Here is a 21,469-nt window from a genome sequence, read left to right as displayed (position 1 = left end):
CTTAGGGGAGGAATTCGTCGACACAATTAAGAGTAGGATACGGAGTACAACGGTAGCGGTTCCGTGAAGGATTCCGGCCACAGTACTACGTAATGAAGATCAATTGTTGTTTCTGTTCAGCAAAAATGAGACTATTGATAACACAAAGAACAGAACCTGGGAGGTGATGCGGGTTACGGTACAATACATGAATACAGCAGATGTGGGCGCCTGCTGGAATTGATTACGTGTATTGCGCATACCATACCAGCATCATCCCAAGCATTCCATTCTTTGTGTACTCATAGTACAGAGTAAGAGTAACCACTGCCCAGATTAGTTAGTAGTTACTGCATCTTGCTGAGGCTCTGACCTCGACTTGACTCTGACTAGATCGTCCAGCCAGCACCGGCGATCTCTGCTGCAGCACTACTTTACCCACGATCTTGCAACCCCAGAACTGCCATTGGGCGCCGGGACTGCCCTCAAAGTGAGCACGTCCAGGGTCTAGGATGCAAAAGATTGGTCGGGTCAGTCTTAGAGTATGCTGTGTTCCAAGTTCGCGATGTGTTCACTCCTATTTAAACATTCCTCTGGCGCTCCTGGATGCTCGTTCCGTTCGTCCAGGATACGGTGCGGACATAGATTGTCCGAGCCAAACCCTATGGACCTCGAGGACACACCGTGCCTGTTTTTGAGACTGGTATCAGTCTCAATTTTGTGTCACTTGACATCCAAAGTACTTGCACTCCATTTGAAACAATTGCAGCGATAATAATAATTCTAGTTTATGAGCAACGTCGCGAGCCAAGTTACGAGCTCCAGTTCCCCTCGTTCCGATGGTGCAATGGACTCGCAGAGAAAGCCGCCCCGCAGATAGGCTCCGATAGCCGACCATGAGAAGATAACCATCGTTTGACAGATACCTTAGTTAGTTACTCGGAAGGTACTAACTACGACAATTGCCTATTTCTGCCTTCTACGATTTTAACTTCATTCATTGAGTACCCCGGATGAACCGTCTCCGTACCACCGGTACTACTACTATTAGATCTTTTGGCCGTCGCTTTCGCATCGCGTCCGGACTCTTTTCCGCAGCCGTTTATCGTCGCAGCGGAGTACTTGAACCTCCCCGCATCGTGCCATCTCATACTTTCAGTAATCGCAACTTCAAACGCACAATGGCCTCCGCTGTAGCCAAACGCCTAGAAGGCAAGACCGTGGTGATCACCGGCGCTTCGTCTGGAATTGGATATTCTACTGCCAAGGAGTTTGCGCGCACTTCCCCCGCGAACCTCAAAATTATTGTCACAGCTCGACGAGTTGACAAGCTTGAGCAATTGGCCAAGGAGATCAAGGAGGAAGTCGGTGATGGAGTGAAAGTGTTGCCTGTTGCTTTGGATGTGTCGAATCCTCAGCAGGTGAAGGATTTCATTCCTTCGTTGCCGGCCGAGTTTCAGGAAATTGATGTCTTGGTCAACAATGCGTGAGTCACAAGAAGAAATACTTTGACCCTTAGTAAATAAGTTAGTCTAACAGACGCAGTGGCCTCGTCAAGGGTGTTGCGCAAGCCCCTAACATCGAACCAGAAGATATCAATGTTATGATCGCTACCAATGTCACTGGCTTGATCAACATGACCCAGGCTGTCCTGTCCGTCTACAAGAAGAGAGACCAAGGTGGTCGGGGAGACATCATCAACATTGGCAGTATTGCCGGCCGTGAACCTTATTCTGGTGGAAGCATCTACTGTGCTACGAAAGCCGCAGTGAGAAGCTTTACCGACTCGCTCAGGAAGGAGCTCATTTCTACTCGCATCCGAGTGATTGAGATTGACCCCGGTCAAGTTGAGACAGTATGACATTTCCATTTTCTATCGCATCTACAAATGAGTCTCGTTCTGACGTGATGGTTCTAAATAGGAATTCTCCGTTGTCCGCTTCTACGGTGATAAATCCAAGGCAGACGCCGTCTATGCGTAAGAATTGTCTGTCCTACTGCTTTTCGGCTTCTCACTGACTAACCCCCTGTCTAGTGGTTGTGAGCCTCTCACTCCAGAGGATATCGCAGAAGTCATTGTCTTCGCCGCTGGACGCAGAGAAAATGTCGTTATTGCAGACACTCTCATCTATCCCAGCCACCAGGTACGGCTCTCGCAGCCTCTTACTGTTGTTACTGAACCCTCATGCTGACCTTTTGAATCACAGGGCGGTGCCGGTGCCATTCACCGCAAGTCTTGAGGATGTTGCCGATAGTTGGTCCACTGAACATAGCATACCGATAGAAGATTCAATAAAGAATAAATACACCCGTCGATCTCTTCTACATACTACATACTCCTACAACGCAGCAGGACTAGGCTGAAGTAAACAGGTGGCCCATGCTTCTGATTGGTCGTCAATCCTTCCAGAGCGGGTCAAAATGGGGCTCTCCAGCCAATCACCGTCCATTGAACGTAGCCGGCTGCGTAACGCCAAGACAACAAAATAGCAGCCTCCTGAAGCTCCAGCTTAATCTGTAAGCCTCGAAGTGAATCTTGAATGTCCTCATCCTTCAAGGCTCCGAAGTCCGCGCATCGTACACCTGCTCTTATTAGGCTGCGACGTTCTCGTCTCTCGATCACCTTGCGCCAACTATAAGAACCTCGCTCACACCCTTTGCGATCGACAACGACATTTTCCATTTGCATCACTCCCTCGAATCCCTTCAATCTTTCAGTCAGATCAAATCAATCAATTGCGCCGTCAACATGGATCTGTCTAACATCTTGTACGTTCTACTATCCGTCGTGTGGTCGCGACGCGACTCCAATTGAAACGATGACCTGACTGACATGATGCGTGTTTAGCCGCCTCGTCAACATCGCCGTTGGCGTGATTATGGTCTTGGGCGGTATCAGTCAATTCTTCCCCTTTGGAGTTGGCACGTTAGTCGTCGGAATCTATGTCATCATCTTCGGCCTCAGTATGAAAAATCATTCAATGGAATTAAAAACGCATGCTAATCGCTTTGATAGTTGTGGGCGGTCTCGAGTTCCTTCCCCAGATCCCGGATTACGTCTACCGTTACGCTTCGTTCCTTTTCTCGTTCCTTGGACGTGGTGGCTGTAAGTCTACGATGATGTGCGGTTGTTTTGTTGGCTACAAAAACTAACGGTTGACTCTAGTCTACGTCTTTGTCGGATCCCTCATGATGCACGACCATGTCCTCCGTATCATCGCCGGTTCGATCGTCGGCATCGTCGGTCTTGGATACATCGCTTTGGAATTCGTGCCTTCCATTGAAGCCCCCACAAACATGCGCGAAGCCGACCCCAGCTGGGGTGCTGAACAAGTCTAAGAATTCGATTCTCTTGGATGCGTAAATTCTTATCGACAGGACGGCGCGGATGAGGACATTGCTTCCCTGTTATGATCCATATTTGGGAGGGTGTTTTGACGATGGTTATGATTCCACTCACATAGAAAGTGTATTGAGAGTGTGTTGTATAACAGCTCATTTTCGGATACGGATGGCTTTCTGGTACATGTTTCCGTGTTTAAAGGGCTGATGCTGATATTGATGCCTGTGGTTTTACGTTTTACGTTTTGCGTTTTATTGTGTTTTTTAATTTTTTGTTTCTCGAATGACATTCGATTTTGGGTTGTTGCGCATTTCTTTACTGTGCCATATATCAATTTCATGGATACTAACTATCATATTGAAACTGCCTACGTGATCCCAGGACACGAGTGCGCTTATGAAATTTCAGCATGCCTTGATGACAATACCGTGCGTAGGGTACTCAATCACTAACTAGACGAAGACGATGAAGATGACGACGATACAACCCGTGCCGACCTCCAATGATACTCAACGATGTGTTCTTCACGTGAACTATGAGCCGTTCCCCGGTCATTCCTCCTGACTACACTGGTCTTTGAGGTTTCGCGTCTCTCTGCCGTGTGTGTACCAGGTTGCTGTGTATGAGTCCGAGGAGTTTGCTGCGATTGTGCCGCGCTCTGTGGCTCAGCTACGATCCTTGAAGCAGGCTTGCCGTTATCGGCGCGGTTGTCAACAGCTTGGGCACTATATGGTGGTAGCTGCTCTCCTCGTTGACTGTGCTCTTCCTGCTGTCGTCGCTGGCCATATTCATCCTGCTCTCCTCCTGGCGGACTATATCCCCCCCGCTGAGGACGACGAGTCCTCTTACACAAAATACAAGCAAGAACGACTAACCCAACAACACCACCCACAGTTGCACCGATGATGGTAATCAAATCCGAAGAAATACCACCCCCCGAACCAGAGGACTCTGACTCTGTAAACGTGCTATTATCTGTATTGTTGAGCGGAGTCCAATGATCCATCCACGTCTCCTCCCAGCTCGGCGCAATAGAGCCGATAATCGTCTCGTTCGTCTCATGGATACGGATCACATTCGACTCAGACAAGCTTCTCGAGTATCCTGGCCCCGGGGCTTGGGCTAGAAACCAGTTCCCATCCCCCCTTTTCGGAGTCCAATTTACACCGACGAAGGCTGCTTGAAGGAACGCTCGGCCCAGGACGTCGGTCGGGCCATTAGCCGTACCCATACATGGAAAATAAGGGGTCGATTCAGCGACTAAAGGGGCTTCGAGTTTGAGATTCAGCAATGCAAATGGAACCTTGATCGTGATGTTGCTGTTTGTATCCCTAGACGCATTGGCGGCGAAAGTGAAGGAGAGATAACTGGGTGATTTGACGATTTTGTGATACTGGATGTCCTTGGTGTTCCAGAAGTAGAGGCCTAGGCTGGAGTTGTAAGTGACTGGGAGGTGACTCGTGATCTTCTCGCAGGTGCTTTGGGGGAGGTAGAGGTACGGGTCTGCGCCTGTTACGAGGACTTTGGTGCCTCGTTCTTGTTGTTGCTGCTGCCGCTGCCGCTGTAGAGTTGTGTTTCCAGGGGCCAGAAGATTGGTTATGTTGGATGAGTTCCAAGGAGAATCACCGGTAACAACCCCAATACCGATATCCAGCAACTGAATGGGAAACTTGGTCCCATTATACGGCTGACTCGATACATTCCCGAGTGCACGAGCAATCTCATATCCACCCAGAACCAACGAGCCAGGAATCTTCTGTGCCGCCGAGCCAATATGCATTCCATACGAGTACGAAGGAATCCTTCGGGACTCATACAACCAGCCCGTGACAAAGTTTGCTTCGACGGCATGGGTATCATTAACACTGAATGTCTGATTGGGTTCATTTGCGCCCAGAGAAAGCACGCCGACTTCAAGGGGGTAGTTTTGACCACCTGGATAGGTCTGATAGCCCTCTGAGATGCCGATCAGACTTACATGAGGAACGGTGACGCCATTCCAGAGTGTTATGGTGTCCATGGCGCGTTGTGCCGATGCGTATACGGGGACGTCGTCAGCGAAGCCCATGGTATATTTTTGCCAGTTCCCATCCGGTGGTTGTTGAATGGTGGTGATGTCCCATGTTAGCGAGTCATCGGCGTTGTAGATTCCGGCATCCCCGGCATAGCATTTTGATGAAATTGATGTGTTTGTGCAAAGCGTTGGTAGGAGAATTGTGGATTCCCAATTGCCGCCGGGATAGAGGGCGATGGATTGCCATTGGGTACCGATTTCCACTGAAATGGCATTCCAGGGACCATCGGGGCCGTAAGTGTCGGTTGACCAGGTCATGCCGTATGGTGTTTGAGCCATGATGGAATGTATATGGAGATTGACAGTAAGAAATGTATAAAGCAGCAATCCCAGAGGCTGATCCATTTCGAGAAGCGTCTAGACGACTGGTGCAGCGACCAGATGACGAATCTCAACTTTTATTATATGTATATAAATGTGAATAATAGGTATTTAGCATACTTATATGCATTATAAGATCTATACCGATAAGAAAGAGACATGAACAATTGTTTTACGAAAGTACTCGGACGGCACCATGAACATCGAATCTCTCTTATAATCCACAAATATCAGCCTCGCCATTTAAAAGTCAACTATACAGTCTAATTGATGGTCATTTCATCAATTTCTTGTCTTCCAAAGCCTTTTTGATTGTCGCACAGGACGGATAAACGCATGCGAGCCCATCCCGTCATACTTCTACTCCTCAACCCTGAGCTTGAGTGGTTGAACCTAGAGGCTAGGCAGACTTATTGTTGCACCTTGAATAACAGACAAGGCCTTTCAGGCAGATTTGCCGTACGCTCTCTTCTTTTTGTGAAGAAGCCCATGGAGAGAACTGAGTAACCGTATCGTCGGAGCGTACGCCTAAAATAGATACTTACTTCATTTTCGGAGACAGTCATTATACCATTCAGAGACTCCTGGCAAATAGTTATTCTTTTATATCTTGGGTCGCAGGATGCATAGAAACGCATGATGGGTGTTTCTCAACGTCAGGTAGGTGCTTTAGGGTTTCGTCTCATGTTAGGGTTAGTTGCCCCTATTCACTCAAAGCTGAGAACCACGCTAGAAGAAGAAAGATCTTTCGCCTTCTGAGCCAATAGAAAGATCGACCAAGCATTCATTAGGTTATGCCTAACAAAGCGTCTGGCCATTGGGGCTATTGTATCTGTTGGTTCTTTCTGAACCAGTAATCAGAGATTATTGTAGTTAGTGTCTAGAAATTCCCTTGAGTCCTCACTGCTCGGCACTCAATATGTATAAAATCATTAGGGGATTTCTGAGTTTCACAATCCTTTCCATGTACCTAGATATGGCCTAGATTAGATTGATTTCCTAGTTCCAATCCTATCACAGGTTTCACAACTACCTAGCCCCCAACAAACCCTTTAACTTGGTGGGCGCTAATTACAAACTTACCTTTACCAATGAAATGCGAACCAACAATTAATGCATTTTCTCGGCGACTATTTTTATTTGTGAGAAGACCTAAAGGGCATAGTATTTATTTTGCATAATCTATTCTTCAATAGGACTGGAGTAACTAACTAACTAACTAACTAGTTATGAGAAAAAAACGCATTACCTAAGACTTGCAAATGTATGGATGTTTCAGGTGGCCCTAGGACCTCGAGACAGGTACGTTGATACTCCGTATATATACAAACGCCTAAGCCTCCATGTGTCACAGTGTTTGATCGATGTAAATTAGTTTGATCTCGTCCAGTGTCGTTCAAAGTGTCCAATATATACATTATGCGATGAAATTATCGCAATTTGTGCTTCTCGGACTATCTGGTCTGGTGCGCTATGCACTATGCACTCAAGGCGATATTTGTTATATATTGGGCGCAAAGAGTAAGTCGGATTACTTCCAGTCATTTTGAGAACCAATACTGGCTATGAATGTTTCTGACTATCCTTAAGCCTCCCTGGTTGATGACCGACTGTTCTTTATGAGCGGTAATTACAGCAGCGTGTCCTTTGATAGTCAAGAGATTGCGCCTAGTGAGAAACCATCCAGCCTCCTCAAAATATACCTAGGCACCGTAACTGACTTTAGAACTAGGTTCATCACTTCTCTCGCTCAACCTAACGAGTCAATTTCCGGTCGAGAGGTCAATTCCTCAAGCGCTTCTGAACAATGACACTATCGAATCCGCCTTCAGTGCCGCCTACGAAAGCACAGTCCGTATAAGCAATGGCGACGCAACAGGAGCAATATGGAACACCAAAGATACCATATACGTCTTCGGGGGCGGCTTCAAGAAGCCTACGAACACTCTGTCGGCCTATAATGTCACAACGAATCAGTGGAAAGAAGTCAACGTGACCGGCGGAAACTTCAACTTCGGCAACCGGACTTCCTCACAGTATGTCAGTGTTCCTGACTTGGGCCTGGGCTTTATCTATGGTGGAACAGACTACATGGGAGGAATGATACGGCTCAATGCGTCCGACCCAGAAAATCTTTCATGGACCAACGAAACCTTGGGCAATGGCTCACATGGAATAGATGTCCCGAACTTGGATGCAGGTGCCATGGTGTATATACCGGCAGGAGATGAAGGCATGCTCATTACATTTGGAGGCGGAAACGTATGCTGCCCTCTTTTCAGTCCACGTTTTTGCTATGTAGCTTGCTAATTGTTCCTTGCGTTTTAATTAGATAACTGCAGGTATAAGCCCCGACTCGGGTTGGCCGTATGACTCAAACTGGCTCACCGTCTATGTTTACGACATTGCTTCGCATACCTGGTGGGCACAGAAAGCATCCGGTGATGCACCATCGCACAGAACCGGTTTTTGCGCCGTTGTCTCAGAGTCTCCTGATGGTAGTGCGTTCCATATTACTACCTATGGTGGATGGAGTCTGCTTTCCCAGCGGTCATTTGAGGATGTGAACATCCTCAGTATTCCTTCATTTACCTGGATTGACGCCACCGAATTATCAAACAATACAAACAAGGAGCAGCAGGTTAACTCGACTATTGGGCGAGACAGCCTTACTGGTGCTTGCCAGGCATACCGTGGCGCGCAAATGATTGTGCTTGGTGGTGAAATCCGGGCAGGCGCGTATTCGCTCACCAATGGGTTGTGCAGCAATACGTTTGAGCCTGTTCGAATTTTGGATTTATCTACATATAAGTGGGAGAATGAATTGAATACCAGCGCCAGCTATGAGGTGCCATCAGTCATTTATGACAAGATAGGCGGAGAGTGAGTTCTCTTGGATTCTTGATTCAGTGTAATATGCAACTAACAGTGATCTCGAATTACCTAGCGCAACCGGTGGCGCCACTTCGACTATTCCCGGTGCAGGATTTGCAGACCCTACTTTGTCCTCCTTGCTACAGAAACGCGTTGGGGGTGCAACCGTCACCTCCTCGACCCTACCGTCTCCTACGAAATCACAATCGAGTAACCAACCCGGCGACGCAACGCCGTCTAGCTCCGTGAATTCAGGTGCCATTGCGGGCGGAGTTTTGGGTGGTGTCGTTGCACTTACACTGATTGCAAGCGTGGCATGGCTCCTTTTACGGCGTCCACGTCAAGGCCAGCCTAAAGAAGCACCTATGTATCAACAATACCAGTATAGGCTGCCGTCAAGACCACCGCAAGAAATGGGGGCAACATATGGCTGGCAAGCAGAGGCAGGTAGCCGGCCGATTCATGAGGTTCCTGCAGAATCGCATGTTTTTGAGATGGGAGTTACCAGTCCTACGCATACCTAAATAGCGTCAGGTTAATTTGTGTATATAATCTAATGTACGAAATATGAATCTGGTGGACTACGGAATTCCGATGTTGACGCTTGAAGGTGGCATGGTACAGAAAGTATGAACTTCTTGTTGCATTCAATTTACACTGGTGAGATTCCATTAAAGTGCCATCAAAGCTAACCTATCCATTGATAATAGGGTTATTGGCAAAGAAAAGTGCCTTTCCGCCTGCCAGTTCGAGTTGGCTTTTTAGGGCATCCCCTTCTCTCATCTATCCCCTGAACCTTCTGATACCCTGTTCCCGTTATAAGCCATTGATGGCAGTTGTCTAGCACATACGACCATAGGGTGTGGAAAACAGGGCTTCCCGTCCGCTCAGCCGTACTTAAGCCACACGCCGGCTGGTTAGTAGTTGGGTGGGTGACCACCAGCGAATCCCAGCTGTTGTATGTAAATTTTATTTTTTTGCTCTCTTTTTCAAGCTCTCCTGACGGCGATAGACTTTGAGTGTGAGGAGAGGGAGATGTTCTCGCCGTGGGTGAGCGGTAGTCAAGCCAGATGGACGGACCACTTCCTAATTAGGAAATTTCAACGATCCGATCTTTGGGGTATCCTCCCTAATCGCTCCATCGTATGAATCTATAGAATGTCAGTAGTAATAGCTGCTTCATTACGGTCAGCCTGCATGGCCAATATACATACAATATTGTTACAATGTTGGTACCTGATATCACCGGAGGGTCGGCACAACATTTCTAAAGAACCAACATCCTTCTCTGATCATGTGTCAGCCCTCAAGCGTTGAATTGTAGGCAGGGGCCATTCCTCGGCGATTAGAATATCTCCCCACCTGCAAAATCCCAACTAAGTGTAGATCCCTGCTTGTTTTCTCCTGTTTTCATATCATTGTTGGCTCATCTAAGATAATAGGCATGCAAGTATGCAGACCACTAATTAACTGGTCCTTTCATTAGTTATTTGTTGATTACTCGACATCTGTCTACAATCAAACTGTCACATCGTGTATGGTTCTAATCTTTCTTCAAGGATTTCAGCGCTCCGGACATTCAACATGGCCAATTCTCGCATTGATTTATCCATTTATAAGACTAACAGTAGCTAAACTTCTTCCATATTCCCCGAGTCGTTAATAACTACTAGACCATAGTGTAATCTACGTAAGAAGCCCACGAAAAAAGCTAGATACCTGAATCAGTCTGCACAATATCATCCTCCGATGCATAGTTATCCCATGAGGCACAAGTCGAATTTATTGTGGAGGAATCGAGCAGAGCCAAAATCTCGGACTGACGTTCCAGAATTTGAATTGCCAAACCTTCTGTCGTATGCCAGGCGATGTGACAGTGCATTAACCACACCTGCAAGAAAGAACGGGTTAGCGCCATGGAGAATTGAGAATGCTTCAGGAGAATTTCATTAAGAGATAGAAAACTTACACCTGGGTTGTCGGTGTAGAATGCAATAACAATATAACCATCACCAGGGAGCATAACGACGTCACGTCGAGGTGGGTTAGTGTAGGTCAGTTCAACTGTTGTGGCATCAAAGGTGCCGTCACCCTGACCCAAGATAAAGAAGTCATGGCCATGCATGTGCATGGGATGTGGCTGTTGGTTGCTGGTTTGGATAACCATGTACACCCACTCGTTTGCTTCCGGATATGCATATACGTTCTGCGATGTACCCCAAGTATTGTTTCCTTGGTCTATTTGCATGAGCGAGGGGTACTTCCATTGATTGACGAATGAAGTAGAGCCCATCTCCCAGAGACCAATACCACCTGACTGGTATATAGCTACAGTGAAGTCTGTGGTGTTTGTAGGATCATTCGTTGCGTCAATGGCCACGTACGGCACCAGGTTGGACGCGTCCTCGTCTTCGCAAGCGATACCCACACCCAGGGCATCCGACCACGCTGTCGACGTAGGGTCGGAAGTTGACGTACTATCATAGCGTACAATTCCTAGAACATTATCTGGGCTATCGTTCTCACTGCATGCCTGCACTATGGCGGCTCGCATCCAGTAGTTATCGGCTGTAGCGTTGGCCGTAACAATAACATCGTATCGCTGGCCCATGCTGATAGACACAGCATCCGTAACATAAGGCACAATGGGCACAAAGTCAGTAGAAATAACCTCTAGCGTGTGGTTGTCGATGCTGAATCTGAAGTGCGTATCAGCTGCACCACTTACAAGACGGATTCTGTACCGGGTGCCAGCAATGAATGTCGTCTCAAAGCGAGTTCCCGTAACAGTACCCGTGGTAGTGTCATTGTACTGGTTAGTGCCGTTGACAAGGCCACCATTGAGGGTAGGGGGTCCGCGGTGCTCAGCAGAGATGACTTCTTGGTCAGCGGTCTGGTGCATCCAGTCACTCAGCAAGAGCACGCCCAGGTCCTCATCATAGCCAGCTGTGGCCGGGCCATTTATCAGAATACCGCCAGCTACACCATCCCATGCTTGTACATAGTAATGAGAATGATACCATGAGGACCCATATTGTGTAGCCTTCCAGGTATATGTGTAGGACTCGCCAGGGGCAATTGGGCATTGGGTTACGCTGGGTACGCCATCGTTTTGATTGGTATAATTCTGACGGATGCCATGAAAATGGATACCCGTTCCATTGTTCTCCAGCTTGTTGGTAACGTGGACCACTATGCATATTTTAGTAATAAGATTACAGAGTGTTGCTTGGGTTATCTCAATAACACAGCAAGAGAGTCATCTTACCAACTGTATCACCCCAGTCCGCAATGATTGTTGGGCCGGGTATGGAACCATTCACTGACAGGACGATACGTTCAATACCATCAGGTGCTGCGGTAGTATTTACGATCTCCCACCAATATTCTCGGATAACGCCCGTATCTGGGCCTTCGTTGTAGTAGTTGGTGGAGATATCATAATCTCCCCAGCACGAACGATCTTCAGCGCTGTTTGTGCACCTCTTCTGCAGAGATGGGAAAGAATTAAAGGGACTGGATGCCGCCAGAGTACCTAGAAGCGCGAATGCCAATATACTGAACAGATACATGTTGATAAATGAAAAGGGGATAAAGATTGTCGAGAAATCCCAGAGGATACTCCGGTAGCTAGCAGTGAGCAGGAAGAAGAGGCTTGGGTGGCATGCAAATTGAATTCCACGAGATGGAAATCTTGATCTATATAGACGAATTCTTGAGAGACAGACGGAACATACTTTGATTTTACGATCATATTCTACGGGCGTGTGATTCAACAAGATCACAACCATACGACCCCCTCATCCAGTCTAAATGTATAAGAGCCACTTTGAAAGGATTACGCAATTAGCTCCTGAGTAATTTGATTCTAATGCACGTTAAACACAGGCATACCAGGAGCCTGTCTATAAACTGCAGTTTCTCCAGCCAGCTGCACACGCAATGTGGCTTGCGTGTAAGGACTATTCATACCTAGAATTCCACAGTCGAATGCTTGTCTTTTTAATATTTGCTCTACTATAAGCGCCTACCGGTAGCTCATATTTCGATATAATATCACATTAACGATAGTTACTATTTTGTTTTTAGATACTAGTATATTTTGTGGCCGAAAATCATCCATGGATGCAGTAGGGTTTCAGAAGCCACCTGATCTTCTAACTGCATATGTAGATGAGTGGATATATAACCCGTATTACATACCATTTATAATCTGCTAGGAAGTCAAGAGGAGGTTTCAATTTTTGACTCTCGAATGGCTATGCTAAAAGAATAAAAGCTGTATTGCTTTAGTACCGAAAACAGCGCCGACTACTCGTTTTTTCGGACTAGTCCAGCACTAAAAGTTGATTTTTTCATGCAACCATTCGTCACCTAGTTTTCCATATTTTGAGAGTGTAATAATAACAGAAACAATGTGGGTAGAATACGCGCGTACACCTGCAGGTCCGCTGACATAGTTCTACCGAGTAATGGCAGACACGTTTGGACGGCGATATATCTAGCCATGCCAAGAGTACTCGAGAAACATTTTGATTAAAGGTGACTATCAGCATATGGCTGATAAATGGTTACGCGTTCTGCCTTGCATGGGTCTACGTACCACCAGGAGGACGTCACTATTCAACATAGCGAGGCATCATGTGTATACATTACACAGGGAGAACGATCAGAAGTGCAGATCTATATCTCAAGGAATTATTCATAAACTGCTTCCGTTCTCCTGGCTTTTCAGCACTGAAACAAACGTCATCTTCTTCATACCTTTTTGATAGTCCTCACTATCTAGCTCTCTTCAACCAAACCGAGCGTTCATTTCATGTGTTCTTAAACCATGTGGTTTAAAGTTGCTTTCTCTCTACTTGCGCTACCAGGCTTTGGCATTGCAGCTGATATGGCCATAATCTCGAAGCATATTGGAGCCGTGCAGGTTTATGCCTACGGCACAAACATTTCTGGGCTACCTGTATATGCTGGACAAGACGGTACGTCACCCATTTGAATTTTTTCTCCATGCCTTTCTTCTGCTAACAAGGTTCAGGAATGGCTTATATATCTGAGTCGTCAGAAAATCTCACCACAATTGACTGTAAGCATATCCTTGAAGGCATTTCTTCGATTTTGACAAGTCTAACACTTTTAGTGAACATTGACTCTACCGGCAAGCTGCCATGGAACGTGACAGGCAATTTCAGCACCACGATAGATCGAGAATTCTACATAGTCACCACTAGCGGAGCTTACGAACAAGCCGGCTTTGTTGAAGCCAATTCGAGCCTTCCCTCTGGGGCTGTAAAGACTGGCTTCATGACGTATGGAGCCTACATCGTGTACCTGGACACCAACAAAATCTTGTCCGAGTTCTGGGCCCAGGCCATAAATACTGCTGGTACTTGGGCACTCAAGTGGAACGAAGATGGCTCTTCCCAAACAAACAGCGTACCTGTCTCGTTGAAGACTATGGCACCTACTCGTCCCAACCATTCTTGAATTATGACTGCTTGATGATGCCGTATGGACTTAGCACGGAAGTACCGATTGTACAAGGATGGATATTTTCAAATTCGCGGGTGTATCCTATAGGCAGCCGACAAGTCAAATAAGTACACTCAGAAATGAGAAGTAGGGTAGTATGGGACTGGGTAAGCGAAGGCTGCACGGCCATACTTTTAGTATTACACAATTATATGTTTGATTTCTGCAATTAGCTTCCAGTATGAGGTTTATTAATGGGGATAGTCCTCGACTTTCAGGAGAGTGATGCCCTTAATGGAGGTTACCAGGTAAAATCGGAAACCTTCCTAAATAGGCAATTAGACGCTAGTTTAATTTTGCGATGCGAGTACGAACACGAACCACGCTAATAACTACCTTTTAATAGTATATTTGATTGCTATTAAGCATATTGTCTGGGGTTCGTTAGCTGGATGTGTTATTGAAATGTGGCTTGCTCATATGTGCATTGTACCCTTGTGATGTTGGCTTCAGTACCACCATTGCAAGGTTGTGCGTCTTGAGAAACCCCAGATTCGCACTGAGCTAGTATCACTAAGGAAACCACATACATGACGGGAATAAAATATGACCCCTTGAATTTTCATCGAAGTATAAGGCGGTTACAAGCAGAATAGTGTATATTAGAGATCACGGGGACTTTATGCAATGTCGGCAGGATGTACCCCCAATATCTTTCGGCAAACTCGCTGCTACTTACTGACCTAGATTCAGATTCCTGGCAAAAGTTGATATGCACTGTATCAATATACTTGAGAACATTGCAGTCATACACCTTACTACTAGACTGTAGTTAAAATGCTACTACATATGTAAGTCTGTGCGGTCTTTCAATGGCAGGTAGTATAGTCCTATATATGTATCTTAATATTACAGTCTATGATTCTAATTACCAGTGTTTTAACATGTGATAAGTATCTTTGAGCAAAGTTTTCCTTCAGATATCTTCCACCAATTGACTTAATGACTTGGGATCTTCCCCTCATGGCATCCTCCTTCATGATGTGCTGCATGCGGGTGAAGCAAAAGTCCCTCGCTAATCTTCTTTGTAACAACACTGACCCTTTCATGATGGGAGTCAGGGTCATTCATGGACTGCCATGGGATGCAGCCATTACTATGGCGTAGTTCTTTATCCAGGACGTATAGGCCTAGCCCCTGTTGCTTTGAGGCTCGAGCCACTTGCTGCAAGAGATCACCAAGGTTCTTTAGATGCTTTGCATGTTTGCGTAGATATTGCGTCTCCAAGGCGGTTACTAGTGCAGTATCTTGGTGCTTTTCAGCTAGAGTGCACAACCGTTGCAGGTCGTCGAAAAGCTTTCTCTGTACTGTCATAGCCTCTCGACAGGGTCCCACAGGCTCGACAGGTGAATCAGGCCACTCAAACTTCGGCGCCTCAATATTTGTAGGCTTTGAACGTCCTCCGCGAGTAACAAGATATTTTTCGAGCCAGTTCATATCTTTCAAGCATTCCCATGCACTTCTTTCCCAAAGCCTTGTTGATGCCCCCGTATGGTTAGTATTCCAAATTATGGTTTAAACTAAGATGTAAAAAGGATGATAGACATACATGGAAAACCCGTGAAGAGAGATATTGCTCCGTGAACAATCTGATGCGAGCTTTCTGTAGAATAACCAGCTGGTTAATTCCTGATGGATATGGCCTCTGATAGACTGTATACGAGTAATAAAAGTTAAGGTTCGTTCACGAAGATGATCAAACTAGGATATCAAAATGCATTACCTCTTCCAGCTCATTTGTAAAGGTAGACGTGCGGAGCCATTTATCGAGGTCGTGGCCTGAAACCTCGGAGATGATTGCCCTTGCAGATTCACCCATTGTTTTTGTTTTATTTTAAGGAAGAATTTCGTATTTTGAAGTGATTTGAGAGAGCAAGAATCTTGAAATATTTAAGTCTAGTGTTTTATGGGAACAGAAGGCTGTTCGGAGCATTGCCTACTTTATACTAAGTCTTACCCTCACCTACGGAGCTGTAGCTCCGGGTCGTTATTATTACACACATTCAACATATTCAACATGAATCTCTAATGATGTAGATACTTGTCAAATATGGACGTCAATAAGTACCAGGAAACTGATTCCGGAATCCCGAGTTCGGAATGACGCTATTCATATTAGAGCTTCATGAAGCTTAAGCCATCCACCGAGGTATCCAATTTTACCTGCGTAGTCGCCACCAGTGGAATTTTAGAGAAACCTTTGGATTGGAAATATTAAGAAACATGTTATCAGGTCTGGCTTATTATAAATTCCACCCTTTCAATCAGCGATAGATTTGACCATGGGTTACCTGGTAAGGTGTCGGTCCATTGTGCAATAAGCGTCGTCATCAAAGAATACAATGTCATCGTTCTATTCCATGCTCATATTGCGTCAAAATACTGGTGGGTTGAATCCACCCTCGGCAACTGTCATTATTATATGGCAGAGACTCATTGACAGCATCGATCTGCTTCTGAAACCATTCCACATCCCCTCTCTCCAGAGGCAGATAGTCAACGCAATCGGTGTACTGTATTGCTGTTCTTCCACTTGTTAGTATCAAATTCGATCTACGAGTGGTTTTTAGTAGCATCCGGCATCAAGAAGGATAGTACGCTTCAGTGTGTTTCATAGCCTTTTATATCTTACCTACGCATAGTCTGACGAGTGATTCTGAGAACTCTACACCGTCTTGAAAGTACGCATCTCAAATTTGAATACGCCAAGTTCTTATTGTCCTACCTAGGTATGCTTGGTGTACTTGGTGATACGAGGAAAATATCACGGGATTTTATGCAAGCGACTGAGGCCATTTTAGGCACTGGGTTCCATATGAACACTTTTACAGCCACGGGATGTCATGGTTGCAATCGGCTGATAGTGCTTCTTCCTACGAATCCCGGTTTCAACATGTATGTAATTTTCGTGTTCTTTGCTCTTTGGTAGATTGCACCGTTCACCAGGTAGCTCATGTTTGATGGGGCACAACCCATGGATGGTCATTAGATTGTTCCCTAATTCACAGGTTGGATAAACCCGGCCTCCAAATGCACGAGTCTCCCAAGCAGTACCGGCCTCGTCGTAGATTACGGCAGGAGGTGTTTCAAATGGCTGACCATCGGAGCGTAGTTGGTCGCCTTGAACGTTACCGAACTTCAATAGATGGGCTAACCCATGCCGTAGTGAAACTGATAGAAAGAACAGGTCGGCTAGTTTCTGGTAGTCGGATCTGGGAGAAAAACTCTTCCAAAGTCAAAACGAGATTGTAGCCCAATGTTATGCGATCTGATGACGCGTTGGGGCGCAGTGCGTTCCTGCGAAAGGTGAGAAGTTTGGATACCTACTACGGGCAAAAATGATACCAGGAATAGATCTTTTAATAGACTCGATAGTTTCATGTTGTGATACTTCCAGTTCCACATCGGCATCAAGCTATTCGTTTGGAAGACCAGGGCATCGGCGCTGCACGAAGGTGTTGAATGACTTGGAGTGTTGAACGATGACTCGTGCTAGGAGAAGTGGTGCCGGTGGGATTAGCGTGTAGGTGTGGCTCACAGGTTTGGGTGGAATGTCGGTTTCAAGCAACAATGGAAATCTCTTAATTGGAAACAAGTTCTCATTCTGCAGGTTGCAGAAATCGGGGACTTCGTAATCCTCGACGGCGAAGTCTTAATCACCAAAGCCCGAGGGGCAGCGATTTGTAGGTATGAAACCCATGGCGTGCAGGTGTACGTAGTGACTTGACATTTGTAGGCAGGGACAATCAGATAAGCATTTCCAGATTGAGAGGCCCATTGAAGCACAGCGACTGAAACAGGACGCGCAAGACGGGCAACGCTGCGCCACAGGGCACTCCAACAGGGAATGTAGGAGGAGTGCTACAATTTGAAGCTAAAGGGAAGCAGGAGTCCGGCCGGAGATTGTTGACTGCTCCGATGATACTGTATAACGGAAACACTAGCGGTAAGCAAATAAGCCAATAGGAATTGTCCCAATTGCGCTGACTAGAGAAAGGACTTGTTGAGAAAATAAAATACCGCTACAAAAAACAGATAGCGTAAAGCTGTCACGTATCAGGCGCTAGACCCTATATGGAAGCCCAATACCCCAAGAAGTGGAACCTCGGTGACATAAGCTCGGCCAATCAGAGCACGTGTATTATCAACAGTCGAACCATGGATGGCGAGGATGACTGACGCGACCGCCAATTGGTAACTGCATTGATCGCTGCCTGCGCTTGCTTCAATGCTTATTCTACCAACTCTTGAACAGGCTCATCGACATCGCGAGCCAATCCAGGGTGTTTCTCGCTGGAAATTCTCTTAGCCTCCGTGTGTTTGAGCCTTTGAGGATATTCAAGCCTTTTCTATAACTAGTCACTCCCACACGCTTGGCTTTTTCCCTCCTCGTCCCAGGGCAGACCGATTATTTTGACCGCATTCCCTAAGGACCGCCTTTTTCAGAATCTTCGACCTTAGCTTTTATAAGAGGGTATGCCCCTTGATTCGCTTGGCATTCCTAGCTGTTATTCGGAGTAAATCTGCGGAGTGTCCTATACAAACAATCTGTTGTCTGGCTTGGCTCTTTTGACCTGTCATCAAATCTTGTGCTGCTCTTCCACAGTACTCAACGGCTGTCCTTTGCTATCAACATATATTGACAACTCCTACAGCCTTTGTGATAGGCGGCTAATCTGTCAAACTACACGGAAACCTCGGCGAATTTGCGGATTCCACAAGGTCGCCATCGCCATACAACGTCCCACTTCCAACGGTTCTCGACCTGGACCACGCCACCCACCGACAACTCCGACTCCTACTCCTCCAACTTTTTCTGTGGCCTCTCACATCTTTATTCCTCTAATTTTATCCTAGTCCCATTCAGTCATTTCATATTTGACCTTATCTTGACAGCCTCTGCAACTTGCGCGACATTCTCTAACCTGACATCTGATTTCCTGTCGTTGGACGGTGGCGTTGGCGGTTGGCTTTTCGACTGCCTCGTTTTGCACAATCTCTCATTCAAATCATAGCGCACCGCGACTTCATATAGCAGATGGCTTGACAACTGATTTGATAAATCCTGCTGCCTTGTGATTCTATTCGGCAGTTCAAACGACAACTGTACTTAGCTCCTATCTTCCATCACTCGCCAACCCGGCCTACCAACAGATGGAAACTGCGCAGTCCCTCAGTTTGGAGCGGAAACTTGACACCACATCTTTGCGATCTGCCGAAGACCTAGACGCGGCCCAACAACTCATTTCATCCGCTAGAGGATTGCGTCCGATTCTAGCCTTCCCTCAACAAGACAGAGTGTTTTCAAGCAATGACAACAGGCAGAGCGCCAACAAGCCAAACATGTCGGATGAAATGGATATGACGCCGGATCAAGACATTGATCAAACACCATCCAGAGGACCACAACGATCACCGAAACTACAACCAGGTCGCGATACTGCTTTTCTAGGACATTCATGCAGGTGAGACGACACTTTTATTTACAGAAGCGAAGCTCTCAAGAACTAACGAAACCTAGTAACTGCGGCACTAAGAGCACACCTTTGTGGCGGCGGTCTCCAACGGGTGCGACAATATGCAATGCCTGCGGACTGTACTTAAAAGCCAGGAATGTACATAGGCCGACGAAACGCAATCGAAATCGTCCACAGTCATCTACAACAGGTCCAAATCCCGATTCACAAAGTACTTCGCCGGCTCCAACGACGGCTCCAGCTGAAACTGGTTGTGGCTCAACGGGATCCTGCCCGGGTGGAGGGAACTGCAATGGAACTGGTGGTGCAGAGGGATGTGATGGTTGTCCAGCCTACAACAATCGAGTTTTTAAATCTACTGCGCGCGCAGCTAGCGGCCAGCCTGTGCCGCAACCCGCTGCTAAAACAGAACCACAACCCAATCTCTCAGCTGATTCCAATATACCCGGAGCAGAAGGTGGGGGAGAGTTGCTGGTTGCATGTCAAAATTGCGGTACTACGGTAACGCCATTGTGGCGACGAGACGAGAATGGCCATCCTATTTGCAACGCTTGTGGTGAGTTTTAACTACTACCTCTTTGACCGGAAATAGCTAATGTACTTCAGGTCTGTACTACAAACTTCATGGATGTTACCGGCCAACAACGATGAAGAAATCAATTATCAAACGACGCAAGCGAGTGGTCCCTGCAATGCGCGATCATTCACCAGGTGCTGGGACTCAATCATCAGCTGAATCCTCCGCATCTCCGGAAGTTCATCCAGCCCGACTTGCGCACGGCCTTGATAGGCCGAGGTTGGCACCTCCACCAGTCGATTTTACAGGCTACAACATGAATGCCGTTCCTGCGGTTTCTCACCATCCTGGTCCCCGTCTACCAGAACTACAATCTACATTCCAGCGCCAATCACACTCCCCTGGCGCGGCCTCCAACAGAGACAGCGATACTCTCCCACCAATGGAATCATCCAATCAACTTCCGCCAATCATGTCTCAAACGTACCCTGCACCTCTAGCTCGACTGAGCCCTATATCTTCGATACTCAACCCCGGCGCGAATTCGGCGGATAATAGCAAGATGCCTGCTGGTGGCTATCGGCATTCACAATCTCCGCCCATTCCGTCCCCGGGACCGTCGGACGCTTACAAATACGAGCGACGAGTGCAGCTTCAACGAGAAGCCGAGCTAATGCGAGAAGCATTAAAGGCAAAGGAACGCGAACTAGCCGAGTTGGAGTAGACGGCACGAACAATCAATCAATTAATCAATTAATTTTCCCTAACATGCTGGGAGGCGAAGACGCGGAGGACTTGGATCATGGATAGGTCACGTGCTCAACTTCGCCCTAGGGCGGTGTAACTACTCATAGTAACTAACGTTAGTTACCTAACTTAATCCACCATCAACGCGTCAACATGCCCCCAATTCGCGGTAAAAAAGATTTGATTGAGCAAGAGGGCTGAATCTTATTAGCTATTTCTGATTTTCAGAATGGCAAAATTCCTACTATTGCAAAAGTTGTTAGGATTTACAATATTCCACATACAACTCTCCGGAATCGACTACATGGCATTCAACAGAGATCTCTCGTGCGCGCCAACAACCATAAATTAACTCAATAACTAGTTAACTAACTTATGAGGAAAAATGGGTGCTTGATTAGATAAGCGCGGATCACCTCCCCGGCACTCTCTCAGAAATGGCTAATTATATGCTCCTACAACGTGGCAATTAATAAGTTGGTGAGAATTGGGTAACCAACCTGATTAAACGCCGTCCGGAGATTGACTCGAAGTTCTCATGGATTGATTGATTGATTGATTGATTCATACTAGCATCTACTAGAGCCGGCCCTAAAGCTAGC

At 46.6% G+C, this 21,469-nt stretch overlaps 8 protein-coding genes across 8 annotated transcripts; 5 read left to right on the top strand and 3 right to left on the bottom strand.

The window, feature by feature from the left end:
- Positions 1-1,160: 1,160 nt before the first annotated feature.
- Positions 1,161-2,219, top strand: EYB26_001770 (uncharacterized protein; the record flags this gene model as incomplete). Its single annotated transcript, XM_054261078.1, has 5 exons — positions 1,161-1,465; positions 1,525-1,834; positions 1,902-1,957; positions 2,015-2,123; positions 2,187-2,219. 5 exons carry the CDS (start codon positions 1,161-1,163, stop codon positions 2,217-2,219), a joined length of 813 nt encoding a protein of 270 aa, XP_054117053.1.
- Positions 2,220-2,728: 509 nt separating this feature from the next.
- On the top strand, positions 2,729-3,318 carry EYB26_001769 (uncharacterized protein; the record flags this gene model as incomplete). The annotated part of the gene is made up of 4 exons (XM_054261077.1): positions 2,729-2,748; positions 2,828-2,943; positions 2,996-3,085; positions 3,146-3,318. 4 exons carry the CDS (start codon positions 2,729-2,731, stop codon positions 3,316-3,318), a joined length of 399 nt encoding a protein of 132 aa, XP_054117052.1.
- Positions 3,319-3,770: 452 nt separating this feature from the next.
- Positions 3,771-5,675, bottom strand: EYB26_001768 (uncharacterized protein; the record flags this gene model as incomplete). Its single annotated transcript, XM_054261076.1, has 1 exon — positions 3,771-5,675. One exon carries the CDS (start codon positions 5,673-5,675, stop codon positions 3,771-3,773), a length of 1,905 nt encoding a protein of 634 aa, XP_054117051.1.
- Positions 5,676-7,141: 1,466 nt separating this feature from the next.
- On the top strand, positions 7,142-9,115 carry EYB26_001767 (uncharacterized protein; the record flags this gene model as incomplete). Its single annotated transcript, XM_054261075.1, has 5 exons — positions 7,142-7,238; positions 7,308-7,388; positions 7,450-7,979; positions 8,050-8,600; positions 8,665-9,115. The coding sequence occupies 5 exons, from the start codon at positions 7,142-7,144 to the stop codon at positions 9,113-9,115; spliced, it is 1,710 nt and encodes a 569-aa protein (XP_054117050.1).
- A 1,187-nt stretch (positions 9,116-10,302) lies between these two features.
- EYB26_001766 (uncharacterized protein) lies at positions 10,303-12,163 on the bottom strand (the record flags this gene model as incomplete). The annotated part of the gene is made up of 3 exons (XM_054261074.1): positions 10,303-10,482; positions 10,561-11,783; positions 11,860-12,163. 3 exons carry the CDS (start codon positions 12,161-12,163, stop codon positions 10,303-10,305), a joined length of 1,707 nt encoding a protein of 568 aa, XP_054117049.1.
- Positions 12,164-13,425: 1,262 nt separating this feature from the next.
- Positions 13,426-14,081, top strand: EYB26_001765 (uncharacterized protein; the record flags this gene model as incomplete). The annotated part of the gene is made up of 3 exons (XM_054261073.1): positions 13,426-13,576; positions 13,633-13,680; positions 13,735-14,081. 3 exons carry the CDS (start codon positions 13,426-13,428, stop codon positions 14,079-14,081), a joined length of 546 nt encoding a protein of 181 aa, XP_054117048.1.
- A 984-nt stretch (positions 14,082-15,065) lies between these two features.
- On the bottom strand, positions 15,066-15,563 carry EYB26_001764 (uncharacterized protein; the record flags this gene model as incomplete). Its single annotated transcript, XM_054261072.1, has 1 exon — positions 15,066-15,563. The coding sequence occupies one exon, from the start codon at positions 15,561-15,563 to the stop codon at positions 15,066-15,068; it is 498 nt and encodes a 165-aa protein (XP_054117047.1).
- A 3,717-nt stretch (positions 15,564-19,280) lies between these two features.
- On the top strand, positions 19,281-20,844 carry EYB26_001763 (uncharacterized protein; the record flags this gene model as incomplete). The annotated part of the gene is made up of 3 exons (XM_054261071.1): positions 19,281-19,591; positions 19,648-20,159; positions 20,210-20,844. The coding sequence occupies 3 exons, from the start codon at positions 19,281-19,283 to the stop codon at positions 20,842-20,844; spliced, it is 1,458 nt and encodes a 485-aa protein (XP_054117046.1).
- Between the last annotated feature and the right edge of the window lie 625 nt (positions 20,845-21,469).

Source organism: Talaromyces marneffei, chromosome 1 (assembly GCF_009556855.1).
Source record: "Talaromyces marneffei chromosome 1, complete sequence".
Taxonomy (NCBI): domain Eukaryota; kingdom Fungi; phylum Ascomycota; class Eurotiomycetes; order Eurotiales; family Trichocomaceae; genus Talaromyces; species Talaromyces marneffei.
This window is presented reverse-complemented; position numbering and strand designations above follow the sequence as displayed.